General features: G+C 44.3%; 4 protein-coding genes and 1 non-coding gene across 9 annotated transcripts; 2 read left to right on the forward strand and 3 right to left on the reverse strand.

Annotated features, from left to right (window-relative positions):
* Nucleotides 1-1,500: 1,500 nt before the first annotated feature.
* LOC120700109 (CASP-like protein 1B1) lies at nucleotides 1,501-3,220 on the reverse strand. The gene is made up of 3 exons (XM_039984293.1): nucleotides 2,833-3,220; nucleotides 2,586-2,700; nucleotides 1,501-2,091 (listed from the first exon to the last, which is right to left on the reverse strand). Exons 1-3 carry the CDS (start codon nucleotides 3,132-3,134, stop codon nucleotides 1,858-1,860), a joined length of 651 nt encoding a protein of 216 aa, XP_039840227.1. The 5' UTR covers nucleotides 3,135-3,220; the 3' UTR covers nucleotides 1,501-1,857.
* A 411-nt stretch (nucleotides 3,221-3,631) lies between these two features.
* On the forward strand, nucleotides 3,632-3,718 carry TRNAM-CAU. Its single transcript is given in 2 exon segments — nucleotides 3,632-3,669; nucleotides 3,683-3,718. It is a non-coding gene; the product is annotated as a tRNA-Met (tRNA).
* A 374-nt stretch (nucleotides 3,719-4,092) lies between these two features.
* LOC120700111 (protein LOL2-like) lies at nucleotides 4,093-7,973 on the reverse strand. Of its 3 annotated transcripts, none has more exons than XM_039984295.1 (7): nucleotides 7,815-7,973; nucleotides 7,173-7,286; nucleotides 5,669-5,782; nucleotides 5,004-5,116; nucleotides 4,828-4,911; nucleotides 4,667-4,738; nucleotides 4,093-4,549 (listed from the first exon to the last, which is right to left on the reverse strand). In XM_039984295.1, the coding sequence occupies exons 2-7, from the start codon at nucleotides 7,282-7,284 to the stop codon at nucleotides 4,505-4,507; spliced, it is 540 nt and encodes a 179-aa protein (XP_039840229.1). In that variant the 5' UTR covers nucleotides 7,285-7,286; nucleotides 7,815-7,973; the 3' UTR covers nucleotides 4,093-4,504. The 3 variants fall into 3 exon arrangements, with proteins under 3 accessions (XP_039840229.1, XP_039840228.1, XP_039840230.1); XM_039984294.1 differs by having other exon boundaries at nucleotides 7,713-7,971; XM_039984296.1 differs by having other exon boundaries at nucleotides 4,828-4,905; nucleotides 7,713-7,924.
* A 190-nt stretch (nucleotides 7,974-8,163) lies between these two features.
* LOC120700107 (septin and tuftelin-interacting protein 1 homolog 1-like) lies at nucleotides 8,164-18,448 on the forward strand. Of its 2 annotated transcripts, XM_039984290.1 has the most exons (6): nucleotides 8,164-12,966; nucleotides 13,763-13,831; nucleotides 14,278-14,370; nucleotides 14,620-14,676; nucleotides 15,096-15,521; nucleotides 16,016-18,448. In XM_039984290.1, the coding sequence occupies exon 1, from the start codon at nucleotides 8,253-8,255 to the stop codon at nucleotides 10,785-10,787; it is 2,535 nt and encodes an 844-aa protein (XP_039840224.1). In that variant the 5' UTR covers nucleotides 8,164-8,252; the 3' UTR covers nucleotides 10,788-12,966; nucleotides 13,763-13,831; nucleotides 14,278-14,370; nucleotides 14,620-14,676; nucleotides 15,096-15,521; nucleotides 16,016-18,448. The 2 variants fall into 2 exon arrangements, with proteins under 2 accessions (XP_039840224.1, XP_039840223.1); XM_039984289.1 differs by having other exon boundaries at nucleotides 14,278-14,676.
* LOC120700108 (cold-responsive protein kinase 1-like) lies at nucleotides 14,919-17,936 on the reverse strand. Of its 2 annotated transcripts, XM_039984292.1 has the most exons (7): nucleotides 17,789-17,936; nucleotides 17,272-17,409; nucleotides 17,080-17,195; nucleotides 16,588-16,798; nucleotides 16,258-16,495; nucleotides 16,007-16,157; nucleotides 14,919-15,445 (listed from the first exon to the last, which is right to left on the reverse strand). In XM_039984292.1, the coding sequence occupies exons 2-7, from the start codon at nucleotides 17,336-17,338 to the stop codon at nucleotides 15,092-15,094; spliced, it is 1,137 nt and encodes a 378-aa protein (XP_039840226.1). In that variant the 5' UTR covers nucleotides 17,339-17,409; nucleotides 17,789-17,936; the 3' UTR covers nucleotides 14,919-15,091. The 2 variants fall into 2 exon arrangements, with proteins under 2 accessions (XP_039840226.1, XP_039840225.1); XM_039984291.1 differs by having other exon boundaries at nucleotides 17,080-17,409; nucleotides 17,789-17,927.
* Nucleotides 18,449-24,989: the final 6,541 nt, after the last annotated feature.

Raw genomic sequence — 24,989 nt, forward strand, 5'->3', positions numbered from 1 at the left:
TTAATTGTAAGATAGCAACATTATAACAACAGAAATCTTTTCTTTTCTTTATGGCAGCGGAAAATACTTCTTTCTTTTTGGAAATAGTACTTTGTATTCATTTTCTCTCTAAACAATTTATCCCGTTGCTTCAAAATTGAATAGAGATAAAACTGTACAAAACTTACTCAAAGTAAGCTCATAATTAACTTTAAAACTTTGCAGCGGACACCGGACAAAACACTTATTCAGAAGCATCTTTGTAATCATCCACTCTCTAAACAATTTTCACAGTGGTTCATTTTGATTAGAGAGTCAAAACTGTGGAATATTCATCAAAAATGCCTCTGAAAAAAAAGAAAACTATTACCAAAACCTTACTGTTCTGCACTTTGTGTTCAGCCCAATGGCCAAAAATCTCTCTCGGCCCGTAGCACTCAGCTCGGCCCGGTTAGCACGTGCGGCCCACGTGGCGCGCAATGCCTCCACTCAGCCCGGTAGCAGAAAACCGGCCCAAGGCCCAGCTCTGCGCACTGCGCGCGCGGGTCTCTTTTTTGGGCCGAAGTCGCCCCGCTCACCCGGCCCAATTTGGCCGATGGCCACCCTGCCTAGGCCGAAAACTGGCCCAGTGATCCAGCCGGCCTCTCCCCCGCCTGGCTTAATCTCAACCGTTCGGAGAGATCGGACGGCAGGGCGTGATCCTCGGAGGGGCAAAACCAGCCGATGCAGCCCCCCCAACCCTAGCTCTCATTTCTCTCCCTCCCTCAGCTCTCCCTGAGCCGGGTCCGGCGGCGGCGCCGCCGTTGGCCCTCGCCGGCGTGTCGCGACAGGCCGGCCGCCTCGCCATGGCCCTTGCCATGGCCGCGCGCGAGGCCGGACCTCCCTTCCTTCTTTCATCCTCTTTCCCGTTTGCTTCTGTCCTGATCGAGTCGAGCGGCGGCCGCCACTGTGGCTCGCTGGAGGAGGTGACTGCGCCGCCGCGGGGCTCTTCGCCGGCGCGCTCGCTCGCCCGAGGTTGAGCGTGCCGCCGTCAAACGGCCTTGGGGCGGTGCCCTGATCCCGAGATCGCGCGTGGCCTCTGTTCCACGCGACGGCGGCTCGGCTCTTTGTTCCGCGCGACGGCGGCGGTCTGCCGGCGAACCGGCGGCTCTCGTGGCCTTCCCGCGCGGCGGTGACCGGCGGTGACCGGAGTAAGTCGAAGAAGATGACAGCGCCGACGTGATGCGGGACGGCGCCGGTGGAGTGGCGCAGGGGCCGACGGAGGCGTGCCGCAGTGGCGACGGCGGGCCGGTGGCGCTTCCCGTCGCCTCAGCATATCCCTGATCGGCTAGGGTTTCTATTGGTGGGGCAAAGGGCGACGATCTTTGGACTGTGTGCCACTGACCCCCACCTCTTCCTTTTATATGTGTGCTGCGCGATGGGGGCCCACCAGCCTTCCACGGGCTGGGCGCCCCCGATCAGGACGCGAGTCAAGGCCCGTTTGGTCCGTTGGGCCCAAACGGTGGAGATCAACACTAACACTGTCTGCAAAAGAAAGCAAAGTAGCATCTATATAGCACTACCTGCTGTAACTTACAACCACAAAGCCTTAGAAACACTCAGTATCGTGATTATACAATTTATGTAAGAACTGATCTAATGAAATTAAGATCCATAACCAACCGCGGCTTTGTGCTTGTGCAACTCTTGGCACACCCATTTCAGGCCAAGCAACATGGAACAGTTTGACACCAAATTTGGCAGGACTCCATGCTGTGATCCAGCTCTCCCACATGTGTATCAGAGCAACTCACAGTTGTGCTGCCTTGACCACCAGAGTGAGATCCAAATGCAGAAACAGTGCATTGTTGTGGATGAGCTGTCTGAGATATGGACTACTCATCGGCCCGCCACATTGGGCCGGTGAGCGTTGGCTGCAGCTGACAGCAGGTTCAGTGCCAGCATGAGGGCCACACCGATGGACGATGACACGATGGCAATGCCTCCACGGCTGCAGAAGGAACCAAACCTGTCGCAAATGGGATTCCACCGCGCGTGCAAGTTACCATTCTTGCCTAGTTCCGCCATCGAGGCCGCTGTGGCGGCACCGGTAGCCAACAGAGCCATGATCACCTGGACCAATGACAACAGAAGGGAAATAATGCTGTGTATCCATATGAATCGCCATTGGTTTGAGATTTGTCAGATAAGCTACAGTTCATCCCTATACAGGCACAGCAACAGAAGTTTCAATTAGGCAACTGGTTTTGGACAGTTGCAATAGATTCTTGATTAGGCCATGACAGCAGACTAGCATCATTATTATAAGGCTCCAAAATTCCGTTCTCTGATCAGGTTTGGCTGGATTATGTAGCCTGACGGCTCACATTTTCCGCGAGCAATCATCTCAAATGAATGCACATGCATAATCTGTCTTATTCTCTCTTGGATTCGAGTGATTGTCGATGTGCTAGTCCTGTTCAGAGGACTACTTCAAGGTTGACATATGATGAAACCACTGTTGAAAAAAGTTGTCTTCAAGCAAAGTATGGGCAGTTGTAGCATCAATAGTGACAATGTGAAGTATTCCATGAATTAACTGAACACAGAAGACGAGAAAGAATAACCATGTCGAGCATATGCACAACCAAACTCGCCGTCCTTCGCCGCAGAGTTAGGCGCCTGATGATCAGCACCACCAGGTTATACGCACCGGCAATGGCATTGGCTATGACGAAGTACCTGCCCAAACAAATCAGTCATCTCTCACAGTTAATTCTACACGGGATGAAACAAAGACGATTCATCAGGGAAAAAAAAAGGAGAGAAAACAACAGCAATGAAAGCACAAGCCTTTCAGGCTTACAGGCTTACACAAATGCAGGCGTGTCCCTGAACTCTGCGGTGAAGGTCTGCGTGAGCGGCCTGGTGCCGACGATGGCGACCACCGCGGTGTAGGATTGGGCGTTGAGCGCCATGACGACGGCCGCCACCGCCGCGGCCAGGGCCGCGGCCGCGCGCAGCACGACCGGCTGCGCGGCGACGAGCCTGCCCCTGAGCTGCAGGAGCTTGCTGCTGCAGGTCGGCGCCGCAGCCGCCGGTGCAGCGGAGGGCTTCTTGCTGCCATGCTCGAGATCCATGGGGCGATCAGCGCTCGTGAGAGTGCAAATGAGCATTCAGCTGGACGAATGGAATCGATGCGTTTGTGACGAGATTATATGGTGGATGGCAGTTTATGCCAAAAAAAAAACCTATGATGCGGTTATTGGGCGAACGCCGATCGGTTTCTGCAAGTTTGGGTTACTTGTGTTGTCGATTCTTGATTGAAAAAGTTTTTGGTCTTGGATTACTTTTCTCTGTTCCAAATTGTGTGTCCAGATGATTAGTCAAGAAAGGCTAGCGCATTGGATAAAAGTGTCTGAGAAGTGTCCGGGAAGAGATGTATGAGCAGGGAAATGAAGTGTCCGAGAAGAAATGTATATGTTACAGGCGTTTTCCTGTCAGGTTTGCACAAAGTGGTTTGACAGAGATTGGTTAAGGAGTGCGAGAGAAGGAATGTTGAGGAGACCGAAAATTTGGCAATGGACATGGAGTTCAACGTTAGATACAGCTACCAAAGAGGTGTTTTTTAAACTAAATCAAATAATTTAGTTTTGAGTGAGTTAAACAAAATGGAGTGGTGGCGCAGTTGGCTAGCGCGTAGGTCTCATAGCTGTTGCGAGTGATCCTGAGGTCGAGAGTTCGAGCCTCTCTCACCCCAATTTTTTTCGTTTTACGTTTTTCAAATGTTTTACGTTTTTCAAATGTGATCTGCAACAGGATTAGATTGGATTGGTATTCAAGTGTTTATGTTTTCTTTTTTCACTCGTAAAAGGGCAGTACATATGTTTTCTTTACATTACAGGATACAGGGAGTCATATTTTTGCAAAATCTGTAGCATTTGTTTTTTGCAAGTCTGTAGCATATAGTATAGATAGCCTTTACAACTATACTATCCATACAAGCACACCTTAAAATGTAACCAGCAGCATGGAAGTAAACAAGTTTTACATAGTAGATTGCCATCTAAGCTTCAAAGAACCAGACCTGTGTAATGCCATTCTGTCGCTGCATTCAGTCGGAGACTCCGCAAGGGAGGCGAAGGCGATTACCATTTACCAGATTAATTCTGACAACATCCATATTGATTAAAAAAACACACTGTATTCCAAGAGCCATTTGTGATGTTTTTGGTCGTTGTTATTCACTGAGAAGGCTGCAGGCACCCACGGGAGAGGAGTTTGATCACACAGTGAAGTCTAACAGAGCCCATATTACATACAAAAGAATCAAGGGTAACAAGCTACAGTTTCTGAGTATCCACACCCGCACTTCATTTTCATTCGTTCTGGCATGATCGCAGGGGCAATGGCGAGCTTTGCCCCGATGCTCTTCAGGGGTTCCTTTTGTCGAGCAACCAATCACCGAACAGCAGTATAATACAAGGTATTTTTCAACTTCTCCAGATATTAAGCATTAAACAAAGTTACAACGGGTTCTGATATGTTACTTTTTCCCACCAGTTGTAACCCCAACTACAACATTGCTCACCTGTGCACAAAAAAAGTGGCGTGAGCAAAAAAAGTGGCGTGAGCACGCAAAATGTAAATTTAACTTCACTGGCCAAAGCAAATGCACAAGTGAGGACAAACTACATAACAGGCTTACCAATTTTCCCTTGTCATCTACTGTCATTGGATTTTCAACAACAACAGTTACGTTCTGTGATTGACTCGTTGGCTGCCAAAGAAGGAAAAAAGAAAGGTTAAGTAACTAGAAGAGACAAAATTAACTTGCGGATTTCCAGAGAACTCATCAAATAAAACTACCGCAGAAGTTGACGGGATGTTATATGAATTTCCACTTGATGCAGGCAGTGCAGGTGGCAAAGGTCTCACCATTGGTACCTGATGCTACAAACATAAATATGTTTAAATCAGGTGGGTGTCACTAGGCACTTAGACCGTTTGCAGCACAAGCAGACCCATAAAAGAAATTAACATACCCCACCAATGTTTGTAATAAAGTTGCAGATAGCACATTTGACAGATGGTGCTCCGTATGGATACATCAACACTGTTTGGCACTGGCCACAGTTCACATGAGCTATGCTACTCACTGCAGAATGAATAAAAAGAATCAACCAAGTTGAGAAGACGAAGATAATGATACATGATATCATCAATTGTGCATAAAGGAAACTTCAATTATGAAGGAGACAGACACTTGCACACCAAAAAGTACAAATCCAATAGAGTATCCACCTATTGTCTTTACATTATAGGAAAAATATATCTATTTCCTGGATGTGCATGGGTACACCCCACGTCCCCACCCCAATCAGAGGGATGAGAAAGAGCCTAACTCAGAAACATGGAGAATACAATGCACTGATCTGCATTAGTGCTATAGTTGCTGACAGGTAGCAAGGAAGTGTGATCCAATCTACTGAAAGATCAGCCTATGTGATGTTCAAAACATAAGAAACTGGTCCTAATTTAACTACAGGAGAAGATAAATTACTAACACGCTGTATCATCAATTAGGCTGTTTGAGAATTTAATGGAATAACAAATCTTTCTTTGTTTATAGAACATGCATCCTACTATTGAATTTTAGCATTTAAAAGCATAAGGATCTGAAAGATAATCCCTACACATACATCAGTACCTGGTCTAACAAGATTGACTGTGTCACAACATGAGCATCTTACAGTTGTTGCATTGCGAGTATACATCAATAATGTTTGGCAGCCACCACAAATAAGTCGAGCCATCTCCATTCCTGCACAAGAAATTTGTCCATTATTTAATATAGCATGTCAAATTGATTAATAAAGCAGTACAAACCAATATAAAGCTCATGATGGTAAACAGCTTCAATGCTATAGATGATTAGAAAAATAGCCAACCGTCTCATTAAAATTACTGAGCAATCCCATGCAATCAATGTCAATGAACAGAAGAAGAAACACTAAAAATACACAAAAGATGGTAAGAAATAACAGTGCAAAGCAGTCCATAACTCCATACTAATGAGAATTGCCAGACATGGCAGAAGAAAATATCATGCCGGTCCATATCAACTTGATCACATGGTGCTTCTTCTCAAGCTTTTGACTGCAGCACTTGCAGCTTCTAATACTTTCTACAGGAATGTTTGCATCACTGCGATGCAAACATGTGGACACTAGTGTATGTGCAGCTATAACTGACATTATCTCTACTTTTAAATATTTCAATTATATTTACTCCCTCAACAAGGATGTGGAATGCCAATGAATAAGAGGGACATAGTTGAGCACTAGAACATGGAAAGTGTGCCCTCAAAACAGACAAATGTACACAAGCAGAAAAGCTCAGTAGTCTGTCAGTAAGAGCTGATATCAGCAACAATATTGTATTTTTGTTGAAAAAATAAACATGACAAAGTATCCTGTGATGCAGAACTTGTTCACGGGGGAAAGGAAAATTCCTCTTCATTACCTTTATGAAACATAAGCAATTAGCGATATATATCTGAAATAATAGCAAGATCACTTAAACACGGCATCTAAAACACGAGGATTCTATCAGTACAATAAGGCTACAATATTGTACTGTTACATTTAATGATGGACATGAAATTTTTATGATGCATCAACATTCGGTATGATTGAACATCAAATATTTTGTAAATGGGACCGCGAGTAAGAAAGTTACAAACTGAAAGACATCAAATCCCTCTACCACTGGTTATCCTACTAAACTATACAGGATACTACTACCGATACACACCCTTGACAGTCAACACAGAATATATATAGCTGATATAAAATGGATTTACTAAATGATAGACTACCTCCAGTCATCAAAACCATATGAATTTATCATACATCTCTAAGTTTAGCATTTCCCTTGGTAGTGAAACAATATAATACAATATCTATCCAATGCAAGACCAGACTTCAATATTGATAACCTCTCCAACGCGGCAACGCTCCAGACCCATTACCCCCCTTCAATTGTCAGCTACATGTATTTGTATCACCTGTGTTCGGACAGCCCATGTATTTCACTTGCTGTTATGAAACCAAAGCTCAATGTACCTTTCTGTTCATGTGCAGGGTGTGCCAATGCATGTGCCTTTGATGTTCGATTATGAACCAAGAGAAACCAAAGCTCAGATGCACTACCTGGAGGTGGCACGGTGGTGACTGCATGGCATACCGCGCAGCACACGCTCGGAGCGCCTCTCGGGTAGAGTAGAAGGCTCCTGCACCCGTGGCACACGATCTGGCTCTGCATGCCTGCAAAGTTTCGGCCAAAGCGGCACAGGGTGAGCACATACAGATACAGATAAACATCAAATCAATCCTATTCACAATTCTGTCCCAAGCCCAGTACGCAATATTCTGCTATTCTTGTTCTATCAAATCAAATGAACCTGCATACGTCATCCAATTCCACATCAACAGACAGCAACGATTATCCATATGAGCTTAGATCGTCTAAGATTAGCTCTAGCGTCAACAGAAAGCTTGGAACCTCCAACAAAAAGCTCCGATTTTTCTTTTTCCAATCCCAAATCCCGCACGCGCCCTCCAATCCCCACAGCGATTGCTCAAGTCTAGCCACGCGATTAGATCTCGCTACCAAACGCCGCCGATGCCTCCAAACTTGCCGCCCGGCCAACAAAACAGCAAGAAAATCGTGTCGCCGGATTCGCTGCGTACCTCAGGAACCGCGGGGGGAGGAGACGGCGAGAAACCTCCGAGAACCGACGGGAGGAAAAATAAGAAAAAAATAAAATCTGCGGCGCGGTGGGGGAGAGGCACCAGCAGCGGCGGCGAGAGGCAGGCGCCACCGATCTAGGACGTGCCCCCCGAGGACGCTTCTTGCGGTGCGGCAAGAAAATGGTAAGCGCGGGTGGTTAATAGGTCAGGTCAACACGGCCGGAAGCGACGAGAGGTCGGGGACGACCCGCGGGAAGCGGACCCCTGCCGGACTGCGTGTTCCCGCGGAGAAAGCGTAAACCCAGCTGCCCGCTTCCGGCGGGGTCGATCCAGCGGCTGAGAAGGCGTGGATGGGTATTCGACGGCCCTGATCTTGACACGTCACCGGCGCCGTTCATCTCCGCACCGACCTGGGCGGCTGGGCGAGACGACGAGAGGAGGGCGGATTCTTCTTCTTCCTGCCCAAATTTTCAAAAGAAAAAAAAAATCGGGGGGCGAAACCCTAACCCTAGCGGAGAGGAGAGGAAAGGAGCCGCCGCGATGGCGGAGGAGGCGGAGGGGATGGACCGGTTCGACATGGAAGGGGACTTCCAGGGCGGGCGGTTCGGCCGCGACGGGGAGTTCTACTACCGGAGCCGGCGGGAGCGGGCGCCGCAGACCCGCGACGACGCCATCTACGGGGTGTTCGCGGAGGGCGACTCCGACTACGACTCGGAGGACGACGAGGGGTCCCGCCGCCGCGGCCGCCGGAAGCGCCGCAGGGACGGCGGCGGGGAGCCGGACCTCACCAAGCCCGTCCAGTTCGTCTCCACCGGCAAGTTCATGCCCACCCAGGAGCCGGAGCCCGAGCCCGACCAGAGGTCGGGGCTCGGGCGCGCCGCTGCGTCTGCTGCCAAGGAGGAGGAGGCGGAGGATGAGGAGCAGGACGACGAGGGGGACACCGAGATGCTGCCGACGATGTTCGGCAGGATCAGGGACGGCGCCCGCGCGAGGCGGGAGGAGAAGGAGCGGGAGCGCGAGAAGGCGGCGCGCTGGCGCCAGGCAGCCGGGGTGGGGGCGGGGGAGCCGGCAGCGGCCCTTGGAAGCCTGGAGGCTAATTCCAAGGTGGCCAAGATGATGGAAATGATGGGGTACAAGAAAGGAATGGGGCTTGGAAAGAACGAGCAGGGGATGACAGCGCCGGTGGAGACCATCTTGCGACCCAAGAACGCTGGCCTGGGGAGTGTGGAAGGTTTCAAGGAACCCAAGCCTATGAGGGCTAAGGAGAACTTGCCGGCCCCGACTCCTCCGCCAACATCAGGGAAGAAGGAGAAGCGTTGGTCCAAGAAGGCTAGCACAAAGAAAGTTCCAGTCTTGACGAAGAATGAGCTCCTGGCCATGCATGCCGAGCAGGAACAGGAGGAGGAGCCCGCAGTTGTCCAGAAGGTGATTGACATGCGAGGGCCCCAGGTACGGGTGCTGACGGACTTGAAGGGTCTCAATAAAGAACAAGAGATGGAGACGAATGATGTGCCAATGCCGGAACTGCAGTACAATGTGCGCCTGCTTGTTGATGAGGCTAGGGCTGATGTTCTGAGGTTGCATGGGCAGCTGCGAAGGGAGCAGGAGAAGGTAGCTAGCTTGGTGCGCGAGAAGGAAAAGGTGGCCAAGCAGGAGGCATTGCAGAAACACCAGCTGCAGGTGATGGAGAGAATTGCAGAGACACTGGAGCAGGTCCGCGTGGATGATACAGCTGGCGTGCTTACTCTGGATGGGTTGCTCCGGACATTCCATGGCTTGAAAGTGCAGTTTGAGGAGGAGTTCAAGATGTGCAGCATTGCATGGATTGCTTGCAGATATGCTCATCCGCTGCTAATCCGAATCTTCCAGGGATGGCAGCCTCTGCAGGATCCGAAGTTTGGGTTAGATGTCATGAAAAAGTGGAAGGACCTGCTGCAAGGGGACCAACCATATGACTTCTCAGATGGTTCTGCATCAATGACACCATATGTGCAGCTTGTTAGTGAAGTCATCCTGCCGGCTGTGAGGATATCAGGAACCAATTCATGGGAGGCTAGGGAACCAGAACCAATGCTCAACTTTCTTGAGTTATGGGATAATAAGAAGTTGCTTCCTCCTATTTTGCTTCAATCAATACTAGAGCATGTGATAATGCCAAAGCTCTCAGCTGCTGTGGATTCATGGGACCCTCGCAGGGAGAGTGTACCGATCCATGTCTGGGTACACCCATGGTTGCCAATGCTAAGAGAAAGGATAGAGACCTTGTGCCATTCTATTCGATACAAGCTGAGCACTGTCCTCCACGTATGGCAAGCACATGATGCTTCGGCGTATGCTGTGTTGTCCCCATGGAAGGATGTGTTTGATTCGGCAAGCTGGGAAGACCTGATTGTGCGGTATATCATTCCTAAACTGAGATTGGCACTGCAAGAGTTTCAGATCAACCCAGCAAACCAGAAACTTGATCAGTTCAACTGGGTGATTTTGTGGGCATCTGCAATCCCAGTGCACCTCATGGTCCATATGTTGGAGGTTGATTTCTTCAGTAAGTGGCAGCAGGTCCTATACCATTGGTTGTGCTCACCAAATCCTGATTTCAATGAGATAATGAACTGGTATAAGAGCTGGAAGGGCCTTTTCCCACCAGAGTTACTTGCCAATGAGCGCATACGGATGCTTCTAACCGCTGGTCTTGACATGATGAACCAAGCTGCTGAAGGACTAGAGGTGGTGCAACCTGGGGCTAGGGAGAATGTGGGCTACTTGAGAGCAACTGAGAAGCGTCAATTTGATGCAGCACAGCAGGCTTACCATGCTGCCTCAGGGGCAGCCATTGCGGATTTGAGCTTCAAGGAGTCTATCCAGGCCTATGCAATGGAGCAAGGGCTGCTGTTTATGCCTAGAGTTGGCAAGTTCTACAATGGCATGCCGGTGTATGAGTTTGGCACCGTTAGTATTTGCATAGACTCTGTGAAGCGACTATTGTATGCACAACTTCAAGAGAGAATTGAGAGATGGAGTGCTGTAACTCTTACACAATTGATGGAAATGAACCGAATGGGAAGATCACGCTAATATATCACCTAGGCTTGGAGTTTCAATTCAATTTTGTTACTTGTTGGATAAAACTCTTAAATGATGTCAATGCATTAGCTTTTTTGAGCTTTCACTCTGTTAAAGAAGAAAGGGTTGATGGGCATGATAATTGCTGTATGTTTTGGACTTTTGGTGTGTTGTCTTGCCAGTATTTATGCTGATGTCACCATCACCATGAGTTCAGGTGCTTGTTATGACTTCTTACGTGGGTGCTCTGTTCTAATTGTTGAAGAACCTATGAAGTTGCTGGTATGTGTAATTACTTTGAACACTTCGTGCCAGGCACTGAAATGTATTTTATGATATTTTTATGGCTCCTAAATTGTTTATTCTGTGTATTTTATTCTCATTACCAAATTTCCTCCCACCAGGAATGCCACCAAGCATTTGCCTTTGTTGCACCAAGTGCTTAAATCCGATAAATGACATGGCTGTTATAGTTATTCCAGAAAAGACATGGTTGTTATAGTTCTGATTCTTGATGAATTTATTTATATATACTCATTGTCAACTGTTGCTTTGACATACCTGAACTACCTTACTCCAGGAGAATTGCTGTTGGATAGCTTTTACTGATTATGTTTAAAATTTAAATACTTATAAGGTAAAAAAACTGGTAATAACTTTTATTCAGGAAATCTATCATTTGTGTACAAAAGAAAAAAAATACAGTAAGGCAGTTGTTGTTTAACTTATGCCCACCTGGAGTCCTGGATGTTCACATTATAACTGCTGGTCATTCAGTTGAGGTAACCAGCTGATCACATATGTTACCAATTTGTTGTTAATGAAGACAGTCATGTTAATATGTCCTATATTCCTGGATGTTCATTTCATTGGCTCTTGTTATTTCCAAGCTGTTCCTCATTAACTCGAGTTCCTGGTAGGGTTGCTTTACAAAGGGATATTGAATTATGGATGCAGTGTTCGATGCCGATGTAAGTGAGCTATCTTCTGCTATTAACTGATTTTTATTTTCTTTCTTTGGTTTGTAGACTGGTGAAACTAGTCCATCATTTGTCATTTGAACTAGTAATTGATGTGAACCTGCTTCTTATAATGTGTTGAGCAAAATTTCAACTGTAACAACACATTATTTGATGCTTTGCCAAAAACAAAAGTGTCAAGACATCTTCAATCTTTTAAAACCCATGATCTTTGTAGTAGAAAAGCAATCAATGGATCTAGCTCTGGGAAATTTATGGTACCTGGTACATGTGTACTTCCTGTTTGTTTCTAAATTTGACCTGTCCCCTGGATAGCATTTGTTGGGATTCAAAAAGTCATTCTTCTCCATCGGTCATAATTTAGAATTTCTGCACGGGTAATAGTATATAATGTCTTCGCTTTTCAAAAAAAGAAGAAGTATATAATGGCTTCGTTCTACTGTAAGTTTCTTGGTACCTTCTTGATACCCATCTGGAGTAGGTAGTTTCTGTTATTTGACAGGCACCTGATATAAGATCTAATTACTTTTTCTATCATTCAGAGTTGGCGTGACCCTAGAAACAACCATGCAACAAAGACATTTAGTCCCAAGCAAGTTGAGGTAGGCTTACCACACAGATCCACTAGAACAGGGCACATGTTTAAAATTTTTTATTCTTTTTTTGTTTATACCATCTGGGGATCAAATGACTATTCATCTAACTTCATCCTTGGAGCTCAGGCAGCTTGTAGTCCAAAGAATTCCATACCACGATGTACCTGGGATAGTACTCATTGAGTTGAAACCCAATATGAGTCACCAACAGAAGGGAAAAGGATAGAGAAAAAGGAAATAAACATTTATAATGCATTAAACAAGGATTATACCAAAAAAAGGGTACTGGCAGTTGCTAGATGAACTTGATCATTTTAGACTTGCGCATCTAGTGTTTCCAATCAGTAAGATGAGGCAAGAAATGGCAGGGGATAAAAGATTTTCTTTTCATGTGAACTGTTATTTAACCATGTTATCCAAAGTTTGAGTTGCTCGAGATTAGCTTCTTGGATCAAGCCTCTTGAATCAAGGACCTTTCTTGAGTGCTTCTATGTTTTGTGCCATTTGGTTTCAGGTAAAGGGGAGAAAGGTTCTGAGCACTGTGCCAGTGTTGCTTTGTCATCCCCATTTGCGATCTACAATGGTCGTTTTGAGCTGGACCTTGGTCAATCTACAGTACAGCTTTCCACATCAACATCAACATCAACATAGCTTTTTTTCCCAAGCAAGTTGGGGTAGGCTAGAGATGAAACCCGAAAGAAATAAGTTCAAGGTTCAGGCACATTGATAGCTAATCTCCAAGCGCTCCTATCCAAAGCTATCTCTTTAGAGATTCCAGTCCTTAAGGTCTCTCTTAACAGACTCATCCCACGTCAGTTTAGGTCTACCTCTACCCCTCTTTACATTATCGACCCGCTCAAGAACCCCATTACGCACCGGCGCCTCAGGAGGCCTTCGTTGGACATGTCCAAACCATCTCAGCCGATGCTGGGTAAGTTTCTCCTCAATTGGTGCTACTCCGACCCTATCCCGAATAACTTCGTTCCGGACTCTATCCCTCCTTGTGTGCCCGCAAAACCACCGCAACATCCGCATCTCTGCTACACTCAGTTGCTGGACATGTCGCCTTTTTGTAGGCCAACATTCAGCACCGTATAGCATCGCCGGACGAATTGCTGTCCTATAGAATTTGACTTTTAGCTTTTGTGGCACCCTCTTGTCACAAAGGATGCCAGAAGCTTGCCGCCATTTCAACCAGCCAGCTGAAATTCTATGCCTAACATCTTCATCAATGTCGCCATCCTTTTGTAGCACCGATCCTAAATACCGAAAAGTATCATTCTGAACCAATTCATAGGCATGGAGGCAAACTTTTTTGTGATTAAAATTGTAGTGCATTTTGCGTGACTTCACAATTTAAATGGATCTTCATTCTCTGCTGCTGACTGCTGACTGATTTTTGTGGTGTTAGGTTTATGCTAATAATCCTTATGTTGACCAACACTGTAGCCTGCTTTCTCCCTATCCAGTGGGAGCAATGGTACGTTCTGTTAGTTCCGGGGCAGTCGTGTATGAAATTTCTCTGATTGAATCTGTCGTTGTGGTAACATATCACAACACAAAGAGATATTTGTGAAAAATAAAAAAATATATTTCAGTGGTCAACTAAATTCCACATTTCCAGCAATTTATGTATGTTTCTTGTTAGTTTCCTTTTTAAAGTTCCTCAAACTGTTTTTAATTTTGATGAACATGAAATTCATCTTTGCCTCAACATGTGGAACTGTAAACACTATCCTTTTAGTGCCCATTTCTGTTACACATGTAGTTCATGATAACCTAAATATGTTATGCCGGTTAAAGGCAGACATAATGTGTTAATTGTAGAAATTTATCTTGAGTATTGAGTTATTAATGCAGCTTTGGGCAACATTTTTCCATTAAATGCTTTGAGTAGGTAGTTGATGAGAGCAATCTTCTCTGTAGATTGGAAGAGAATGACAAGCTTGTCCTGACACCCTTTGAGGAGAATATTGACATCTAGATCTAGAGACAGCTCTGGAGAGTGCCTCCTTAATGGTCAGATGCGGTTGATTGCTTTTACTAATCTTTCTTTCTGTCTGAGTGCTCGTACATATATATGTAGTTGCCCCTTAGTCTGTATGTTGACGCTTATTTTTGTTCTGCTGTGTTATTTTATATGTTTTACTTGGATTGGGCTGCTGTGCTGACCTCCATCATGTTCATGCTATTTCGATTGAAGAGTAATGCTATGTGATGTGTTTTTTTCTATGAAAATTACTTACTGTTTTCTTTTCTGCCATGAAGCTGGTTATGGAGGTTGATGCTCGAGATCCCTTATTCTACCGCTGCCCTGACCTTGAGGTACTGCTTATCATGTTAAGGGACAAAGTTCTGGAGTGATCTGTAATTTCTGGATTGGCTTCTTCACCAAGATGTGTAAAATTTGATTTGATGTTAGTATGTTTACAATATGGTCAGCTGTTCACAGGTTGTTTTATACGCTTTATCCCTTAACATCTTTATGATGCATATCTGAAGATTAGAAAACGGACATTTGGCTCCTGTAGCCTGTGATGCCATTTTGAACTTCTTGAGCTGAGCCATTTGAGTCAATATGTGATTTTTTAAGTGGCAATTTTACCAACTAGGATGATATATATATACACAATGACACTCCTACAGTGTGCTAAATCACTAGCAAAAACAAGCAATGCTCCTTCCAATTTACAGCCCATTTTTTATGAGGCATCTGATCCTTCAATTTGCTGACTTTCCATCAGGGGCTCTCTTCTACAACAGTGCTACCAGCTACTGCAAGTGTGGACAACAGTGAGTTGCTCAATGCAGGAGACATTGATGGAGATAAACTAAACTGGACCGGCTCTACCGTCCTGACTTTCAGGTCCATGACGTCTGTGATCAGGCCGGGCCTCATGATCTTGTCACCAACGGCACACTCGCCCTTTAACATCTTGGCGACCATTGACATCGAGGGCCTCATCTTGGGGCTATCCTGGGTGCACAGAAGCCCTATTTTCAGCAACTGACGTGCTTCCTCGGTGCCAAAATCCCGTTTCAGGGTCCTGTCAATGATGCTCTCAAGATCGCCAGACTCATAGAGCATCCAGACCTGACAGGATAGCAGAAATTTCTGATTTCAGATGCTTCAAATCGAAATCGAAGATGTGATGGCACTAGCACCTGAGGTATTTTAAAGCTAGCTAGTTTCTAAAAGTATGTCAGTTTGCTATATTTCTATAAAAATAAGTTAATTTCTCACAGATCACCAATTTTAAGAATTTGACCAATATCTAAAAACTTGGAACACAGCCGATGAGTCAATGCATGTGAATGGCTGCTCTAAATAATTGTTAGCAACACAGAAAGGGCACTTTCCGTGTATTTTCCTTTATAATTCTTCCAACACAAGTACATTGTGCGTGTCCTTGTCTAATATGTGATTATGTAAACTGAATCAATCATGCAAACAGTACAGGATATGCCTGGCTTGATTTGGTCTAATTGGATAATCTAAATTATAGCATGTCTGTACCATAGTGCTTTGACATGAAAAATGGTTCTTCCTGTAGTTTGTTGTCTAAACTTGCTAGAGAATCAGAAAGTAGTAAATAATAGCCATTATTCTTGCGAACCGCTTCAACCCTAAACCATTATTAAGATTAATCTTAACCTTTTCTAGAAGGAACTGCTCGTCAAGAGGTAAGCTGGGATCAGTATGGCATCTGCCGCTGACAATCTCCAGCAGCAGTACACCAAAGCTGTAGACATCGGCCTTTTTCGTTAGCTGCCCTCGGATTGCATACTCCGGCGCAAGATATCCTCTGACAAAAGAATATACGTCAACTCGGTTTACCTGATCATATGGTATATCAGCAAGATCGAAGAGGCATGGAGATCAACATGAAGTGAGGCACTACTTACAGAGTCCCTGCAACCCTTGTGCTGATATGTGTCATGTTGCCTGGGAAGAACTTCGCCAACCCAAAGTCTGCTATCGTGGGGCTGAGGTTTCTGTCAAGGAGAATGTTGCTGGCTTTGATGTCACGGTGGACGATCGGCGGCCGAATTTCTTCGTGAAGGTATGTGAGCCCATCGGCTACACCGATGCAGATTTTCACCCTTGTCCTCCAGTCAAAGATGATGCCACTTCGCGAATTACCTGAAGAACACCGTGATGAATCAGAGATCCAGATTTTGACTGGCCAAACGCATCATAGCTAGCACCACGGAATATCTAGGTTCAGGCATTACCGAAAAGGGTCTGTGCAAGGCTGTTATTCTCCACATAATTGTAGACCAGCATCTTCTGGCCTCCATCGACGCAGCAGCCATGCAGTTTGACAAGGTTGTGATGGGTTATGTTGGATATGACACTCAGCTCATTCAGAAACTCCTTCGTTCTTTGCCTTGACTCTGAGGAGAGCACCTTGATGGCAACTTTCTCGCCGTTATTCAGCTTTCCCTGCACAGTTTACGTCAGAACAAAGGCTGATAAAAATATTGCAGTGATGGAAGTTGCTCTAGTTTGAAGAACACTGTCATGTTCTAATAATTCAGTAACTGAGGTCCCGTTTGGAACAAGAGTTTTCCCGATTCCTAAAATTTCTGGAAGTTCCTATATGCCTGTGTTCCAAACAGGAAGACAATTGGGCATATAACACCTATACAAGATCTAGAATCCTTGCTGAAAGTATGCTACGTCAGAGATATTGGAGCAACTGGTATCTCAACGTCTCAACCTACCAGATAGACACGGCCGAAGGAACCCTGTCCAAGCTTGTTTCCTGGGCAGAAGTTTCTTGTGGCTTTCCTTAGCTCCTTGAACGAGTAGATTTTCACGTTGCCAGTGATCAGGATGTCTTCAAACAGAATCGAACGAACTGCAGTAAGGTTCTGAGATTCTTCAGAAGCACAGTAGTTGGTATAGAAGTTTACCTTGGTCATGCTGCACAATCTGGCTTCTGGAATTCTTCTTGCTCCGGAACACAGAGAAGCAACCCATTGCTATTCTTTACAGCCTCTCGTATTTGGAATTGAGATCTTTAGACATACAAAAGAGATGTCGGTAGCTACCTGAGAAATAAATTAGTCAGTAGGTTTCAAGAGACCAAGTATTGGATGGTGACACTCAGAAGTCAGCAGCTTCACTCTTTCTACGAGAGCTTTGAAAATAGAGAGTAATAATTCGCAGACAAGTTTGCAGATTCTACAAAGCCCAAACATCAGAATGACTGAAGAGTGTATGGTAACAAGAAAACTGATTGAAGAATTTCATGTTTGAACAACAAAATTTGATGGAACAAGAATGTCTGTTGTCATCCTGAACACTGAAATACAGAGTAAACAAATTTGCAGGATAGCCTGTAAACTGCAAGAAATCAAGAAGCCTACATATCTAGTCAGAGAATTGAGCTGATTTGGCAAACAAGAGAAACAGAGAAGCGAGTTTCACCTGCAGATTAATTGATCAGTGGAAGACTTCACTTTGATGGGCTGAAGTCTGCATAAAGATCCAAGAACACCGAACACTCAGCAAGGAAATGCTTGGAAGGTAGTAAGAGAAGAGGATATGTTTCTGCAAGAATTGCAATGGCAGGAGGAGAAGACTAGCTTGGCTTTGCCATAAATACATGACAATCTGGGCAAGGACCCACTGGGACTGACCAGGCTTGTTCTCTTCTGACCTTGGAGGGTTCAGTTTTCTTGCAACTTGACAAGGTACAGTATGGAAGACTTGTGCTCCGCTCACACCAGGAACAATAAAATAAGCAAGGATCAGAAGATGCCAAGATGATTAGACAAGTTAGAGCTGCTTCAATAAGCTGAAAGGTGTGGATGCTCAGGACCTGTTGGCTTTGCCTGTGAAGCTGCAGTGTTTCTGTTCACATCTTAAGATAAATACTTAATAGTCACATGCTGGTTTATTTATGCTAATGATGGATTGATCATTGAACAAAACGTGTTACTGGAGTACAGTTGTACAGTGTTCAGGTCTTTAGGTGCCATGTGTGTTCAAAGACCATATAAATTGGTCATTATAAATTACCATAAGAAAATGGTGTTGTAAATAGGAAATGACTCGGCCTTGAAAAAGCATATAGTTTCTGTATTATCAATTCCACTGTACAATCATTGACTTTGCCCACACGCTTGCATTGTACCTAAATATTTATTAAATCCAGTCATGGAAGTTGAAAGGCTACTGGGCATGGACAAAATTTCTTAATTCAAATTTATGACAACCACTTGTTTCTCCTCGAAGGCTAAATTCGAGCCCTATTTTCATATGTCATCATTTCCCTCCTTCCAGGATGCTTCAGCTTAACTCTGCAGTTTGACATGTGCATCTTTGCTGAACACTGTTCATTTATCAACTATTAAGAAAAGAGCAGACTAAGTAGCTGAAAAAGGTATGCTTTGGATTATATGCTTGAAAACAATTTATATTCAACACTGGATTGAGGAGTACTTGTGTACAACATATGTTTCTCGAAATAATAACATGTCACTCAGTAGCTAGCAGATGGAAATTCGGTGGTTAAATCAATTATGGACTTCTAATACTAAATGCCGAGTTTTGTACGAGGTATGAATCTCCCAGCATGAATGTATTGCTGAAATCAAAATGTTTTGACTTGTAGAAAAAAATTGAGTTGAAACTGAAATGTTAGATTGAGTCTACATTCTGGAGCAGCCTTGCCCTTTGATTGCTGGCGAAAGGCAATTTATCATTGTTCCAAAGAAACCTTCAAGCATTTTACATTTCCTAGGTTGCGCACACAGGGAAAGAGAGATCCATTGACTACATGTACCTATTTATCTATTGGTGGAGTCACATTCTTCCTTCTGCTTCTCCAATTTGTAGCATTTGGACTCTTGGTGAATGAAACAAATAGGAATCAATGAACCCAGTGACTTTGACCATTATAATGTGTACAGTGTGTGTACCTGCCACTTTTATATCATCAACAAAATCTTTGAATTTATTTTATAAATTATTAATGTGTTAAAATTCAATTACTATCTCACCTTTCAAAATGGCAAAAAAAATAGTATTTTAAGTTGTGAATCCCTAGCAAGACAGTAAGATCATTACTATTAATTTGCACAGTCAAAAAGGAAGATGTTAAATTTGAGGGCATAGCAAGCAGAAAAACTTCAATAAAGCCCATGAAAAATGCAATTTTTCATGTTCACCGTCACAACTCAATTGAACAATCAGGGAGTATTTAAGAGGGAAGAGATGCACGCATCAATCACTCTCTGCACCAGCTGTATCACCAAAACGAGTGTACAAGTCAAAGGGCGCATCTCTCTATCAGATTATATTTCGCCTCATGTAGTCATGTCACAAGGCTCCAAGTTTCATCATCATGCATGGATGTTACAAATGAATTTCGTTGATTTCGTCAAAAGGCAAAAGTGAAACATGAGGAATTATTTCGGCACTTCCTATTGACATGGAGGCTTTAGATATGTGCCGCTTTACAGAAGAAGATTAATGAAGCAACCCAGTCTCAGCTGATGATTTACTCTATAGATTATGATCAGTTATTGATCTAGATTAGGGGTGTAAATTGGAGACTCTTAGGTGCGCCGTGCGCCTCCAATCCTCTTTAATTCACATATTTGTACTTCTTCTCCAAAATGAGGTCCTATTTAAAAAATAGCACAAATATTTGAGTTAAAGAGGGTTGGGTCACCAATCTGCACCCCTGATCTAGATTGTGCAGCGGTGGTAAAAAATTCAGATCTTTCGCGTTTAAAATAACTCAGATCTTCAACAAAAATGGTCAAATATTTTGAAACACAAATGTGCTGAACCAAAAAACCATAAATTATATCTCAAGATTTACAAATCCTGCACGACAAAGTTTCAAACATATTGTTCCCCTTTTGGCATTAAGATTATGAGATAGAGCTTGACTTGTTCTGTTCATACACTGACTGGTATATGCTAACGCAGATCACGAAAAGGTCAACCATATTTAGTTCATCATTGCTCTTGACCCAAAGCCTATAGTTCTACGTTTAAAAAAATTGACAAAAAGAAAAGGTCCAAGTCCGTCTTGCTCGTTGAATTTTGTGACGCTGAGAGCAGTTTGGGCAAGATTCTCCAATTCCTTTCCTGAAAGACTGGACCTCACAAGCGTTTGTAAACTGATGGCTCGTGAGCATGGCGTCACACTGAGATAGTAGAGTATCTTTTTACCATATTATTGTTATTAGGCAGCTGCACGGTCGATAGACGATAGCTGAGCTGGAGTTCACGAAACGACAGGAACAGTATTGTACAGAAAATTACCTGTGCATGGTTGAAACTGGATTTACCCTGACAGGTGCTGCATTCCACACTCATGAGCACGCCAATAACGATTGCTAAGATCTTTCCAGTAGATTTTTAACTTTAAGTGAAGGGACATTTTTTATAGAAAAGTATAGGAATTAAAGGTTCTGCTTATGATCGACTCGTATGCCACGTACGCTGTTCTGTCAGTGGCTTAACCGTGTGGCCCTGTTTGGTGGGGTCTGAGCTGTGCAAGGTCGCCGGGCGCCGGCAAGCCGTCAACGGCGCGTCCGAGTAGGTGACGGCGTGACGCCCATGCCAGGCACTCGAAGTTCAAAGGAAATTCAGTTCCGTCGGCTAGCATCAGGGAATCAGCGTTCGGCGAACCGTTTGTTGTCGGCAATTAGATTATGTGGTAATTATTACTCCCCCCGTTTGTTTCGAGAATGAGTTTTAAGTGGTAAATTTTGACGGTCATTTTTTTATAATATATCATCAATTGCCACGAATTTAGTCTCACATTAAAAGACCTTTGATTATGGAGACCGTCATTCGGTTCAGAACGGTAGCACCAAAATCATGATACAGTACAGAACCACTACCGAAAACGATACAAGAATATCATAAGCAGAAGAGCCTCTCTGCCTCTGCATGTTTTCCAGGTGTGTTCTAGAGCTAAGAGCTTGCATGATAAAAAGAAGTAAAAGAAAAGGGAACAAGAACAAATAGTACATTGGGACAAAGCACCTTGTGCAAGTCCAATGGAAAAGTGGCGATTCTCATTTCTGGACAAGCCTAATGAAAACGAAACAGGAATTCTTGAAATTCGGAACCTTCATAGTTAAAGATGGGTCACAAGTGCGTTTTTGGGAGGATAGATGGCTAGGAAATATAACTCTCCAGAAACATTACCCTCGGCTTTAAAATATAGCCAGGAAAAAAACATCATACGGTGACTGATGTACTAAATACACAGATCCCAAACATATCTTGGCGGAGAGATCTAATTGGCAACAAGTTGATATTGTGGAACAATCTTCTATCTCGACTAGAAGGAATAGAACTAAGACAGGAGAGAGATGAATTTAGATGGAATTTAGACCAGTCTGGTGTTTTCTCTGTGAAATCACATTATCTGGGACTAATCCACCAAAATACCCCAAACCTGAACAAGAAACTCTGGAAACTGAAAACCCCACTGAAAATCAAAATCTTCTTATGGTATCTCAGGAGGGGTGTCATCCTTACAAAAGACAACCTAGTGAGACGAAACTGGCAAGGAAATCAACAGTGTTGTTTCTGTCATGAAAATGAAATGATCCAACATCTGTTTTTTTACTGCAGGTTCACTATAATGTTATGGGCTACAATATATGCGGTCTGGGGATTACCCAAACCCCACAATATGCCTAATATGTTCGGAAGTTGGCTAAATGGAATACCCAAAGACTATAAACCATTAGTGCTTGTGGGCGCGGCAACCTTGTGTTGGTCTGTTTGGCTATACAGAAACGCGGTGGTGTTCGATAACAAACAATTTTCCTTTTTGCAGGTTATCTACTCTACGACGCATTGGCTCTGTACGTGGGCTATTCTACAACGGCCTTCTTCACAGGACATACTTGTAGCGGCATCTCACTTCTTGGCGCAGGTGGCTAAGGATTTTTTTGACTAGACTCATGGGTGGCGGTCTAGTCGTAGGATTGACGGTCACTAGTATACCTGGTTGTTGGATATTGAGGTGACCCTAATACCCACTAAGTTGAGGATCTACCCCTATGACACACCAACTCACTCCAGAGTCGGTCAGCTTCTAGTTACTTAGTGTACCGGGTCCTTTTGACGGCAGAGCCGCCTTTTGCTTCCGGGAGGCAGAGCCTACCAACAGATGAAGCTGGCTTCCGGGTGACAGAGCCAACCTTCGATGAAGCCCAGACCCTTTTGTGATCCCGGGTGACAGAGCCAACCTTCGATGGATCACAACTTATACACTAAGTACTTAGGCTTAACCGGGAGACTAACACTTATAAAGATGCTTAGTTTATTGGAGCAACAAAGTTACAAAAGAACACACACCTTTAAGTGGCTAGCCTAGCACTCACCCTTCTAGCCCTACCACAACTCATCTATCTTGCTCATGGATGGATGCCATGGCAAGGAGGAGGGCTCTATTTATAGGTCAAGGGGAATCATGGTATTAGGACAAGTGTCCCCCTTCTAGAGAATTCCAAAAAATATTCTAATATTTTCAAAATTTTACTTATTACTAATTCTAGAGTACTCCATGGAAAATATCTCATTCTTGCTTAGTGGAGAATGTTCTAGAGGGTTGCCTTGCATTCCTTTCAATACTCCCCCTCAAGGCAAGCTTCTATCTAGAGATGTCTTGCAGACCACGCCAAGTGGCTCTCGAAACTTCTTGAACTTTGCTTTGTGAAGGCCCTTGGTGAGGATATCCACAATCTGTTCTTCTGTCTTAGTAGCCACCATCTCAATTTTTCCTTCAAGTACCTTTTCTCTTATGTAGTGATAATGAACTTCTATGTGCTTGGTCCTTGCATGGAATACCGGATTTTCCGCCAATCGAATAGAAGATAGATTATCACAGAAAATCCTTACTTGGTATTCTGCCGGCTGGTGAAGATCCTCCATTAACTGCTTGAGCCAGATGCTTTCTTGTGCTGCCATTGCCGTCGATCGATACTCTGCTTCAGTACTAGACAATGCCACAGTTGGTTGTCTCTTACTGCACCATGATATAGCTCCAGATCCAAGACTAAAGAAGTATCCCGTAGTTGATCGCTGTGTGCAACTATCCCCAGCATAGTCGGCATCGCAATATCCCATAACCTGGCAGTCTATTGTCTTCTTATACATAATACCAAAGTTGATGGTGCCCTTGACATACCTGAGGATACGCTTGACTGCATCAAGATGAGGCTTCTTTGGTTTGCTCATGTATCGACTAACTACTCCAACTGGATAGGAAATATCTGGCCGGGTTAGCGTAAGGTAGATTAGACTCCCGACCAGCTGTCGATACATAGTCATGTCCTCCAAGTCATTTCCTTCATCTTCCTGCAGCCTCACATTGGGATCCATAGGAGTAGATATAGGCTTGCAGTCAAGCATTCCATACCTTTGTAGGAGATCCTTGGCATATTTATGTTGTCCCAGAAATAGCCCTTCCTTTGTGCGCTCCACCTCAAGTCCGAGGAAATGTTTCAACTCTCCAAGCTCCTTCATTTGAAAGCGGACTGAGAGATTTTCTCTTGTCCTTTGTATTTCCTCGGAGTAATCTCCCGTGATAATAAAATCATCAACATAGACTAGGACTATTGCTAGTCTTCCTTTTTCGCCTTCACAAATAAGCTAGAGTCTGATGGAGTGACTTTGAAACCACTCTGTACGAGAAACTCACCGATCTTCCCGTACCATGCTCGTGGAGCTTGTTTTAAGCCATAAAGTGTCTTCTTTAGTTTGCATACATAGTCGGGGTGGATCTTGCTCTCGAAGCCTCTAGGTTGCTCTATATAGATATCCTTATCAAGCTCACCATGTAGGAATGCATTCTTGACATCCATCTGCCACAAGCTCCAAGACTTGCAAGCAGCCAATGCTAGCAAGACTCGAATAGTTCTGATTTTTGCCACCGGGCTAAATGTTTCTTCATAGTCTAGCCCATACTGTTGAGAGAAACCCTGAGCAACAAGTCGAACCTTATACTTTTCAATTGAGCCATCCGAACGGGTCTTTACCTTGTAGACCCATTTGCAAAATATAGGCTTTACTTTATTTGGCCTTGGCACTAAATCTCATGTTTGATTATCATTTAGTGCCTTAATTTTTCCTCCATCGCCTTACGCCACTGAGGACCTTTTGATGCTTCTTCATATGAAGATGGCTCAACAAGTATAGGCTCATCAACAAAGGCAGCATTTGCATACCTTGGATTAGGTTTGATCTTCCTTGTTGTCCTCCGTAGTTTTTGAATAGGCTCTTCAAGCTCCATTTGTGGCAATTGAGGGTCTTCTGATGTCATATGATGTACACCGGTCTTCCATGGGCTCTTGGCTTTCACTGATGAACCCTCTTTATTTTCACTTGGAGTTTGTGCCTCCTCCTCGTCTTCTATGATTTCTTCTGGAACCTCCTCCAATCCTTTAGAATCAGGTAACTCAACCTTTTCAGATGACCACCAAGCAGAAGCTTCATCAAACACCACATTTCTTGAGGTGTGGCACTTTCCTGTGGTTGGATCGCAGCATCTCCAACCTTTTCGTGCATCATCATATCCGACAAAGATGCACCGAATTGCCTTCTTCTCAAACTTATTCCTTAGATGATCAGGCACAAACACGTAGCA

This window comes from Panicum virgatum, chromosome 3K (assembly GCF_016808335.1).
Source record: "Panicum virgatum strain AP13 chromosome 3K, P.virgatum_v5, whole genome shotgun sequence".
NCBI classification, from domain to species: domain Eukaryota; kingdom Viridiplantae; phylum Streptophyta; class Magnoliopsida; order Poales; family Poaceae; genus Panicum; species Panicum virgatum.